Consider the following 12,476-nt stretch of genomic DNA (forward strand, 5'->3'; position numbering starts at 1 on the left):
CTGAGCTGATTAACAGCTCTCCTATAGGGCTGGCCCGAAGGATTAGATTTTTATATTAGATTTTCATGTACTACGTGGCTAGGAACCAAATAATTACTTAGCAACGGGACCTACAGCTTACTGTGGGATCTGAACCACATTATATCGAGAAATGAATTTCTAATCACCAAAAATTAATTTCTCTGGTTGCACATTGGCGCCAGCCTGGGGGCGAACTCGAGCCACTAGAACGGCTGTCAAGAAAACACTGACTATTAACGTCATCAGAGACATAGAAGGCTCATGCTGACATCGAAGGAAAGACATGCTAAGAAAATATACTGATAACGGCAAATATGAGAGTTTTGACAATTTGAACAACGAGGAGCGGCATGGGGGCAACTATTGGCTCATCAGTGGACTACAAGTTATTTCTGAAGATAATATCACGGTCCTCTGATAATGTTTGTACGTATTACATTTGGCAGTATCTAAAGGCAGAAAAAGAAATCAGTGACTGATATTGCCTAAGTATCAGATAAGCTAAATTAATCCTTCTCTCGACGATTTCTTCAAGATTACCATTGTTTGTTACTTGTACGCTTGTCTACTTCTGTTTCCTTTCATTTCATATTTTAAGGGCATTCAATTTTGCCAAAGACAGCGTAGCATGTAAAAATAATTATCATCCTTGTTATCATCAATGTTATCGCTCCAACGGCGTGCAATGCAAATGCCTCAATTATTATGATAATATAATAATATGAAGAAGAATATGCGGAATTCGCTCCCTTCACGAACTTCTCCTCAAAGGGAACTTGACAGCGAATGAAAATCTACAATCGAGACAATGAGATTCTGTCTCCCAGCGCCAACAGCCACGGATATTTATATCATCAACAGGCTCTCTGAAATTTCGACGAAGAACAGATAAGAGATAAGATAGGAATTTTATGGGTTGACGATCCGAAATACCAACCAGTATGGAGCGTGTCGGTGAACAGCGAACTCAGCGCTAACATATTGGTCTAAATACTATTGCTTAAGGGTGCTACTGTCATAACTTACGACAAGATTCAAGTGCAAAAAACAGAACAACAACCAGCTACCCTTAGTGCATGCACATAAAAAAAACGGCCCATTGAAAATTAGCGTTAGTTAACTATGTAATCGATCTCCGGGCACCTCTTTCTCGAACAGTGTGGTATCGAACGTTTAGTGAACTGGTATCGCCACCAGCGAAAATGGCTTCATCATCAGTGCAGTGTGTGGTTGATTAGGCCTAAGCCCCTTAAATGGTAATCAGTAATTTCTGCATCCACGTGTGAGCTGATACTGAATGCACAACGCCATTCAAGGACAAGATATTGTCATTAATAACAAAGATGTCACGGCATGTTATCTTATCTGTATTGTAAAATCATGTAACACGGTAAATCAAGTTATCGAATAGGATCAATAACAACGGGGAAAGAAGGGACCAATTCAACAAAGGAAATTCAAGCAGAGAGACAATTTTACGAAAAGAAGATCCCAATAGTTCAAAAAGATTGATTGACTTACCATATCTGTAAATGATGGCTGCAGGGAACCAACCAACGGACATAACACAGCTCATAGAACAGACGGAGAGAACAGACTTTCTCTCGGGGACAGGACGGAACCTAAGGGATGAAACTGAGGAAGACCTACAAGCAGTGGAATCTTTCCTCGAGGAATCTAATCGTAGACTGTCCGTGATAAAAGCTGAGAAAATATCTGATAATCAGAGACTAGTCACTTTCGACCTTGAGGATGGAGCTGTGGAGGACATTTGCGCCAGTAGGGAGCAAGAAGGGAGTGACGAAGAGAAAAATGAAAAAGAGGAAAACGCCTTTCAGATACTAAAACAAGCCCTGCATGATCTGATCCACATTCAAGACTTTCTCCCATCGATTGAAGGTAAATTGAAATACATCTGATTTTTGTTTAAACTGTTCTAGCCATTCGGCAATTGCTACTGGAATATTCTGACCTTGAGTGTATGCATATGTGTATCTTTGTAGAGAGCAGGAATCCACAATGTGGCAAAGAATGTAATAAAAACAAAGGAGTTTTATGAGAAAGATATGAACAGCATATGGAGGGTAAGTGCATATCCATAGTTCAAGGATAAGCTAAAGGACATCATTAGCGCTGGTATGTTTTGGCTAAGTGCATAAGAAAGACCAATAGAACAAACGCATGGTAGAATAGGGAAATTTGTAGGCCAATGAAAAATGAGATCGCCTGATGTCTGCTGTCAAATAAGTGATAGAGAAAAAGAGAGAAGTGTGTAAAAGAGTTCGTAAAAGTGTCTGGTTTAATCATGGAACTTTCAACTTCATTATTGTTTCTTAGTAATAGCACTTATCTCTTAAATAAAGCAAGGGCCAGTGGCCTGGGCTAAATAACATGCCCAGACCTATAAAAATGAAAATGAAAGGAGAAATAAATAACTTGGGACTAAGCCAGTAAGATGCACCACATTTAAGGGGAAAGTGTTTTGTCATCTTTAACGTACAAAAGATTAATAAAATTGATATTTAACTAATCATTTCATTTGAAATCCACACTTGTTCTCTGCTATATTGAGGAACATTTTTAGATCCAACGATTGTTTGCCTTTCAAAGAGGGGCCCTTCATAACCATACAAGATACCTGTGTTCTTAGATCGACAGTGTGGTAATAGGAACCTCATGAGGAGTCCTATTTGCCAATTTTTGCATGGACGTTGCCAAGTAGATGATTCAACATTATCCCGGGTCAGCCCCTTCAATGACAGGCTAACTGGTGAAGATTTTGAAAAGTGCCTGTATAAGAAGAAAGAGAATGCTAAAAAAAATTCTGTAGAAGAAGGAATCGAATACTAAAAAATTCTGTAGAAGAAGGAAGCGGATGCTAAAAAATTCTGTAGAAGAAGACATCAAATACTAAAAAATTCTGTAGGAGAAGGAAGCAAATACTTAAAAATTCTGTAGAAAAAGGAAGCGAATGCAAAAACTTCTGTAGAAGAAGGAAATAGATACTAAAAATTCTGTAGAAGGAAGCGAATAAAAAAATTGTGTAGAAGAATGAAACAAATACCCAAAAAATCTGCAGAAGAAAAAAGCGAATACTACAAAATTCTGTGTCGTGATTAAATTGTCGATGTCGAAAATCCACGAGTATATCAATAAACTGTATTATTTTTAAAACTTGAAAATAAAGACTATCGAAGATTCCGAGGAGGAACGCTGCTTACGTGTTCGAAAGTCTTTGTTTTTCATTTTTACAAATGTTATAATTTATTGATATAATTGTGGATTTTTAACATACGAGAAGGCCAATGTTAGCATGAATTGCTGAATAATTGACTTTGATTCATGTTGGTGCTCTGGGTAAATATAATAGAAAAGATAAGATAACAGACATTATGAATAACTGAATATGTGAATTGAGGCTGGCAGAAGGAAGGATCTCATCAAAGGATCTGTAAGAAAAGCATAGTCTGTAGGATCAAAATTTGGGTTAAATGTAGGGAGTGCTGAGCCATCTATCCTTTACTGATATAAAGTTTGGATGAACAATATAACCAGTCTAAAAAAAGATAGCTTTTTTTTTTATAATGATTTGTGTTTACAGAGAATGTGTTGATAGAATAGGCGAAAGCGTAAGAGATGTAAGAATGCTACAAAAATACGAAGACAAGACGATGTGGTAAAAAGTTATCTTAGATGATAAGACGGATCAGCGTTTTGTGATGGTTTAGTCCCATGGAGAGAAAATAAAAGCGGTCTGTTGTGGAAAAGTATGTATAATCTGGAAGGCTTAGGAACTGAGTCTAGATTTGTGGCAGAGTTGCAGCACGTGTGCAAGAATGTAAGCAAGATGATGATGATGATGATGATGATGATGATATGATGATGATGATGATATATATATATATATATATATATGATATATATATATAATATATATAGATATTATATATCATAAGTTATTTTGTTAACTTTTCTCATCAGTTTTTGGTTAATAAAAGCTCTGTCTGCTCTTCATAGTCATCATGGATACCTTTATCCCAAATTCGCCTTTTTTTGGGTGAGGGAGGTAATCTTTGCAAACTTCACTTCCATAAGGGTAGAGTTTCGCTGAACAATCCCTATATGCAATTCCACCTTGGCTCTATATATATATATATATATATATATATATATATATATATATATATATATATATATATATATATATATATATATGTATATATATACATACACATATATATAATATATATATATATATATATAATATATATATATATATATATATATATATATGTGTGTGTGTGTGTGTGTTACAGTGTCGTTAAAGAATTAAGGATTAATGAATTAAGGAAATTATTTCAAAAGGCATTAACTTAAAAGTACTTAAGAAGAGGCACGGATAATAAGAAAAGAAAAGGGAAAAAAAATGAAATGAAATAATGATTTTACGAAAGTATCGTCTTTCTCGGACTCGACCCCAACGACCAGGACACTTTAGCCATTGGGGATCTGGACAGCATCTCACCAAAAACCCCTGTCGCCTAAAGTACCGGAGATTAAGTGGTCGACAAGCGATATTTCCCAGGAATCTTCGAGAAATTGGAACTCAACTCGTCACACCTCATTTACGCCTACACAAGCCTTCTTCGCAAAATTAATTGGCGCTCCCTTCTTGTGATAGGTTAGAGAGGGCCAGGGATAATTCCTACAGCCTATCTGGCATGTGTTAGAGAAGGAATTCTATGCTCCCTTGTTTAAAAAAGAGGAAGTGTTAAACTCGAAAGCTCCACCCTTTCCAAGAGTAGGCCTAGGGTCTTAATCAATTAAATCAGCAGTGCCAGGTCATAAGGACAGCCCAGAAATATGTCCCAGTGAATAACCTACGAGATTAACCCAGGTATACACCCCAAAAAAGCCAGGGCATGAACAAGAGGCGTTTCCTAATTTAGAGTCTACGAATCACAGCAAAAGAAGTGACAGGAAGGCAGTTTTGTATAAAGTCTGTAGCCACTCAGACACAAGAATTCTTTCACAAGATGCCACACCCCGTCAAAATCCAAAAATCCAAAGGTGGTGCTAAGAAGATATCATCCCGATAAAAAGGCCAGACAGAGAGAGAGGAGACAGAAAAAGACAGAGTGGAGAAGGGGAGAACGAGTGTAGAGCAGAAGAGTGGCGCAGTAGCAGAACCGGGAAGAAGAAGAATCATAAGTGAGGGAAAAGTGCAAAGTGTGGTGTGCGAAGCAAATAGACAGTGACAGTAACAATCAATACTCAGTAAATTTCCCTCGTGCCAATTTGAATTGCAACAAAGTGCCTTCAAGGAAAACAATAGTCTCAGTCAAGGCGCCCAGAACAGAAAGGTGGAAAATTTTACACGATGATTTAGAACCAGAATAAACACGTATAAGGACACATCAATTAAATTTTTTCCCAAATTATAACTGTTAAGATAATCCAGTTAGATAACATTCAGCAAGGTGAGATTAATTATATAATTCTACTTCCCCAATTGCAGCCCCCCACTCAGGCCGAACGCTACCTTAGGGCTGTGTGTAGAAGCTATTACAACATATATATTATATATAATAATTATATATAATATATAGATACATATATATATATATATATATATATATATATATTATATATATATATATAATATATATATATATATATATATATATGATATATATATATATATCTATATATATATATATATATATATATATATATATATATATAATGTGTGTATGTGCGTGTGTATATCATGCATTGTACCACTATGAAAATTAAACACTGTGTGTAAACCCTGACCAGTATCCTCTTTACGCGCAAGACATCTTCTAGAGGACTGATACAAAGTGGTGGAAATTCACAACGTATACTTAAGCTGGAGTGACAATAAAAACGGGCATGCGGATGGCTTGAAACCAAATGTTCAAACCTGATAGGTGGAAAAAAAAGAGGGAGGGTCAGTAAAAGTGTTATTTTGGGGTCAGTAACCTATTTAAAAATCTGTTTATATATCTAAGGAGGGGTGTGGGGTCTTCATAACTTTTTCCCCTCATCCCATATGAACTGCCTTTCGTGAATTTTATACATTTTGCACATTTCTGTTGAAATTAATGGATTAAGATTATATATGCTGTGACTGATATTAATATTCTTACAAAACCTTCGTTTATAGAATAAGACTCAATAATGTTTCTTTCTGGTGTATTATTGAAATAGAATATCTTTTGTTCCTGCCCAATTAATTGTTTTCATTAACACGTACGAAAATTTCAGTGATAACTTAATCATATCTCGTAAATTTTTTTTTTTTTTTTTTTTTTTTTGCTGTTCTATTGTCTCTTCTAAAGAATTTCTAGTTTGACCGATATCAGAGTTATCACAAGACTTACACTGAGCTGAATATAATTTTGGAAGAGTTCCTTGCTAGTGCTAGTTTCATTGTATTATTTTTCTTAAAAGCCAAATTAATCAACTCCAAAGTTCTTAAGTAGATGGGGAATATCTTCGGGTTTTGTGTTACGAGTTTCTTTTTTGTAATCACAGAAAGACATTTAACGCTCTTAGTCTAATGTCTAAAACAGAATCAGGATATTTCTGTCTCTGCTTGTATTACTAATTATAACTATTTCATCATATTTAGTGGTGCATATACGTAATGCTACTAAAAACATTAATGTCATAAAACGGTAGATAGGCGAATATATTTGAAAACTTTCAGCCCGCTTTGTTTTGAAACCCAGTTCTGCATGTGTGTAGTAGACAATAGAAAAAAGGTGGCTGTCGTCATTCGCCATTTCCATGGTGAAATTTATTGGTGGAACTGATTTATTTAACTGACCAAAGAAAGTATTTATCTTTTTGTCCCTGGCCGAATGCATGTTATGTCGCCTGCATACCTGAACTTTATTATACACTGCGTGAAATAATATTTTTTTTTGTGTTCTGTTTTCACAAAATTTCGTATGTAGATTATTTAAAACTGGGGTAAAAGCTTACTCATATTTTGAGTGTAAAATTACTTGTTGAATTGAACAAATGTTAAACATTTCTATTAATGTGTTCGGAAAACGGTATATTCAGCTGCCAGCTCTCTAAGGTATCAGATAAAAAATTGCAGCTGATCATCAGCGGATACCTTTGTGAATGATAACTGTAAAGAGAAACCACAGAAAACGGTAAAGTTCGAAAGTGCTCGCAAAGACGACACACTCAAGAGTATAATGGGGAAAAGGGTAATTTAACGAGCATAAATGGATGATAAAAGAAAGAACGGGTTTGTTTCTTTGTATCTGAGAGTATTTTCGATGGATGATGGTAATATGTGAACAGAGGTCTGTCACAGAATATATTAAGCGAAAACGGTGGCAGTGTGCAACAAATAATTTGGACGAAACTTGGGAGCGTCTATGGAAGCCAAGGTGGAAATGTATATAGGGGTTGCTCAGCAAACTCACCCTTATGGAAGTGAAGTTTGGGAAGATTACCAATGGGAGCCAAGGTGGAAATGCATATAAGGATTTTTCTGCGAACTCTCCTTTCTGGAAGTGAAGTTTGCAAAGATTACCTCCTTCACTCGCCTCGCCCAAAAAAGGCGAATTTGGGATAAAAGTATCAATGACAGAGCTTTTATTAACCAAAGACTGATAAGAAAAGTTAGCAAAAAAATGTACTTATCTTGAGCATAGTGTAAGCATAAACTGATAACCATCTACTCATAAAAAGGGAAAATCGCGACTGTAAGAGACAAAAATATCTTGACAATGAGAGATACTGATACTAGATAAGACTATACAAATATAACTATAGAAAGAGGCAAATCAGTAAGTTAAATTAGGAACTGATAAGATTCAAAATTCCATTTCAGCTTCTGGTGGGAGTAGGCCTCGAACCACGTCCATGACAGACAGGTCTACAAGACTGGCGTCTACGTCACAGGCTCTTGGTAACTATCTATTTATGAATGAATAATAATAATAATAATAATAATAATAATAATAATAATAATAATCTAATATTCCCTGTGTGGCCCGCACAACATTTAGAGCTGTCTGTGAATATCTCTGAAATATAAATCACATTTTTAATCAGCCTTTTGTACCTTTCAGTGGAATCACATCAATGTATAGTTTCCTAATCTCAAGATGGTGGAACTTTTCATTGACAATTTACATCAGTCTGGAACACCATTACAACCGTATTTTCAGTAAATTTCACAGAAGTAGTTTCACTAAGATTAAATCAATTGAAAAAGATGACAATTTTGAAAAACTTCAGCAACACTGCTCATATATCATAAGTACAGCTGACGAATATCTCGTAAACAGTCAGGCAAGTGCCATTTTTAATAGAATAAACGGCTTTAGTCTGTATTGGAAACAGAAGTACTTTCGTTTTTTTTTTTTTTACAGAAAGTGGGGCGTATAAAGTACCTTCCACTCCTAACAACGTTCCTGTCTCCCGGACATCAACAAAAGTCATGACTGACATCAATTCATTAGAAGTAGAACTTGCTAAATTGTTGACTATGGTAAGATATAGGCCTATAATGCGAACATCTTGTGATTTTGGTCTCGATGATATCGATGTACACCTCGTCACAGTATCCGCCAGCTGTGATTTCAAAACTTTGTGTCTGCTTACTTGGTATTCTAACGTTGTTCTAGATTCGAAAGCTATTGGTAGTTATAAATCTGAACATCGAAAGCTGTGGGTTGTGTCTCTCTGGTATTTCGACATTGTTGTAGATTCGTAAGCTATGATTTGTGTCTGCTTACCTGGTATTTTACCACTGTTTTAAATATGAAATTCGTAAGCTATGATTTGTATATTTCAACATAGTTTTACATCCTAAATTCGTAATTTTGTGTCTGCTAACCTGGTATGCTAACATTAGGATTGTTTTCAATTCGTAGGTACTGTGAAAGAAAATCTTTGATTTCGTAGACTACACCTACCCCTCACTCACAGAATTTCACTTTAACTTCTCCACAGAGAGACTCACTCGACTACCGCCCAGCAGCTCCAACAGACAAAGAACCGTTTCCAGTCCCAGCGGCACCACCATGCACACCAGCAACAACTTCCTCTAATCACCCTCTGTCTCCGACAGAGATCTACAACAGAGGTCACAGAACCCAGTCACTACCAGGAAACACCATGCCCCCGCCCAAACCGCCCCGATCTTTCCACCAAACGCAACAGGCCGCCTCCTCATCCAAAAGTCACGCTGAAGAAGAGGCGGGGAAAAACCACCTCCTGAAAGGTCCACCCAAACCCCCGAGACTAAATTCCACTTCCTCGATTGACAAGCTGAAAATTCAATTGGCTAAGATGTCCAGATCCATGGGCAATCTGTCAGTTCTGGAGGAGTCCCAAGAGTCGAGTGCTAAGCCTACTAAGCCTTCGTCATCAGGATGCCTCGAGGTTGATGACAAGGACCTGTGGAGGAGGGCCAGTGGAAATAAGGTAGAGAATTTCTTTTCAAAGTTTTCCGCCAAGAAAAAGACCAAAAGGTCCAAGAGCATAACTATTAGCTCTCCGTCTGACTTCAGACATGTGTCTGGAAGGTCAAGATTACCTGAGCTGCAAACAGAAAATCTTCCTCCACCAAAAGCAGCTACTGAAGCACAACCAGAAACACCTGAAACGACAGAAGTTTCAATTACAGTTTCTAGAAAGACCTCTGACAGTGAAGTATCTTCTGCGACGTCTCAAACTGCACCAGGGGCAGCTGAGGTTTCTGAAGAAACCTCTCGAACTCAAGCTGACCCAACTGAAGCACAAACAGATCAGCTTGACAGTACAGCAGATATAACAAGAATATCTTCAAATGCAACTATAAGTACTAATGAGTCTACTGATGTGCCTGTGCCGAGGCAAGAATCTATTTTAGGGGACCAGAAGTGTGCCCTACATCTCAGCATGAAGTAGAGAATGAGGTGGCCCCTTAATCTAATTTTTATACTGCAGCTGAAATGACAAAGAAGTCATTCACCTTTGCCTCAAATAAAGGCAGATATGCTGATAGAAAAAGAGCAAAGTTTATAACCATAACATGCTTAGGCAAAACATGTACATAAAAAACAGATGTGCTTTTTTTAGGAAAGCTGCACACATTCAGAAATATTTTGAAGTACCATCACTGTTTACGAACGACACAACAACAGACAAGAAAATCAGACTGTAAAAACAAACCAAAGCAAATAAAATATTTCACAAGGATAAAACTACACAAGGAAACGATCTTTCTAAGATCTAAACACACTAGCCCTATAATAAAGTAAGTTTATTACGAAGAGAAGTATGGAAAAAGTGGCATTAAGCTATACAAATGTGAGGAGGTTTCAAAGGTTTTGGAGAAATCACCTTATCAAGAAGAAAATGGATGAAAAACACCACTGTATATATTTGTTAAAGAAAATACGAAATATTCATATACCTCGAACTCACATGCGTAGCTTCTCAGCAACACAGAAGTCTAAAGTGACCAATGAAAAATAATAATAGTTAACGAAAACCTTATGTAAACACTCCAAGTATCAGGTGTTTACGAGACAAGGATAATGAGTAGACAAGTTTTGCAAAAAAAAAAAAAAAAAAAAAAAAAAGCACGAGAGAATAAATAAATGAATCCAATGAATGAAAAATGAAATTACCACATAGATGAGGGTCAGGCCTGAAGATGTATGAAGTGGAAGATGTATAGGGTACAAAAGGTGTTCACTTAAGTTGTCAAGCGTTTTCTAACGTATTTACCTATCCCAAGAAACCGTAACGAGTTGATCGTGTATTTTCTTCAATAAAAACTTGGCCACAGAAAATTATCAGTTTCATTTCTTATAAAGAATATGTAACGCCGACAATGCTCAAGGGTGAATTAATATCTGAAATATAAGATACCACCTTGTGTTTATTGATTTTATTTAATTTCAGTTATTGTCTGTAACTTCGTTAAAATGAACGACTGAATTTCAAGTCAACGGCTCCTGTTGCCTTGTTCCATATGAATTGTTGTTTACTTTCTGAAAATTAACTATGTTAATTAATCACACGTTTTTCAAGCTATTGAAATTCCACTTGAAAGACATCATTGCCATTTTTCAACCATCGTGGGAGCAACTACTAGGAATTAAGATTGATTACACTGATGCATAAGAGGGAGGCACTTACTAGTTGCTGGATTATAATTTGCATTACCGTACCATTCAAAGCACATATCTTAAGAAGCTAAATTGGTGATCATGCATGGTGACTGATTTATTTCACAACTCCTATGGTTACAGACGCCGATATATATATATATATATATATATATATATATATATATATATATATATATATATATATATATATATATATATATACAAAAGGATAAAATCGCCAGAAAATTAAATTTAGAACGTATGAAATCATTCTCATAACTTCGAGTAACGACAACATTTAAGATAATGATAAAGATTTCAGTACAACTGTTATTATTATTATTATTATTATTATTATTATTATTATTATTATTATTATTATTATTATTATTATTATTATTCATTTTGGAGTCTATCACAGTCATCCCATTCGACTGGGTGATTTTTATAGTGTGGGGTTCCGGGTCGCATCCTACCTCCTTAGGAGTCCATCACATTTCTTACTATATGCGCTGTTTCTAGTAGCACACTCCTCTCCATGAGTCCTGGAGCTACTTCAGCATGTAGTTTTTCCAGGTTCCTTTTCAGGGATTTTGGGATCGTGCCTGGTGTTCCTGTGATTATGGGTACTACAATTCCACTGGCTTATCCCATACCCGTCTTATTTCTATTTTCAGGCCTTGATACTTATCAATTTTTTCTTTTTCTTTCTTATCTACTCTGGTGTCCCGTGGTTATTGCCACATCAAAGTGATACTTTCTTCTTGATGTTTTCAATCAACGTCACGTCTGGTCTATTGGCACGTATCACCCTATCTGTTCTGATATCATAGTCCCAGAGGATCTTTGCCTGATCGTTTTTTATCACTCCCTCAGGTTGGTGTTCGTGCCACTTATTACTGCAAGCTAGCTGGTGTGTCATGCTCAGGCTCCAGTGGCACCGTGGCAGAGTGGTTTAGCTCATCAATGGTCTGGTTAAGCAACATTGGGGCTGATCAGTCACTGAGTGAGTGACCGCTCTCTTCAGTGTTGATTCCTTGGGAAAGGATCTTTACAGTCTACTCAGCAGTAACTTTTGACTACTTGACTACTTATCGCCGATTGGGTGCGGTCCAGCTATGGGTTAAATAGCAAAACTCAGCAATGACGGATAGAAATGAAAGATTAAGCGACAATGACGTAAATGGAATTTTCTCTGGCAACTGAGGAGCTTCGTCCGGCAGCCAGGTATGCAGCCCAGTTGAAGGGGAAGACGGTTAGGTACTTGGCGGTTGTCATCCAGCAACTGACCACCTC

At 36.6% G+C, this 12,476-nt stretch overlaps 1 protein-coding gene across 1 annotated transcript; it reads left to right on the top strand.

Moving 5' to 3' along the window:
* The first annotated feature begins 949 nt into the window (after positions 1-949).
* LOC135197945 (uncharacterized) lies at positions 950-10,859 on the top strand. Its single transcript, XM_064225228.1, has 4 exons — positions 950-1,920; positions 7,904-7,981; positions 8,448-8,566; positions 9,031-10,859. Exons 1-4 carry the CDS (start codon positions 1,554-1,556, stop codon positions 9,967-9,969), a joined length of 1,503 nt encoding a protein of 500 aa, XP_064081298.1. The 5' UTR covers positions 950-1,553; the 3' UTR covers positions 9,970-10,859.
* Positions 10,860-12,476: the final 1,617 nt, after the last annotated feature.

The sequence above is a fragment of the Macrobrachium nipponense genome, chromosome 21, assembly GCF_015104395.2.
Source record: "Macrobrachium nipponense isolate FS-2020 chromosome 21, ASM1510439v2, whole genome shotgun sequence".
Taxonomy (NCBI): Eukaryota; Metazoa; Arthropoda; class Malacostraca; order Decapoda; family Palaemonidae; genus Macrobrachium; species Macrobrachium nipponense.

Excerpts from the sequence above, each read along its gene's own strand:
- LOC135197945 (XM_064225228.1), top strand. The coding sequence starts at position 1,554 with ATGATGGCTGCAGGGAACCAACCAACGGACATAACACAGCTCATAGAA. Across the intron at positions 1,921-7,903 it reads CTTTCTCCCATCGATTGAAG|CTTCTGGTGGGAGTAGGCCT; the intron begins GTAAATTGAAAT and ends ATTCCATTTCAG. Across the intron at positions 8,567-9,030 it reads TTGCTAAATTGTTGACTATG|AGAGACTCACTCGACTACCG; the intron begins GTAAGATATAGG and ends ACTTCTCCACAG.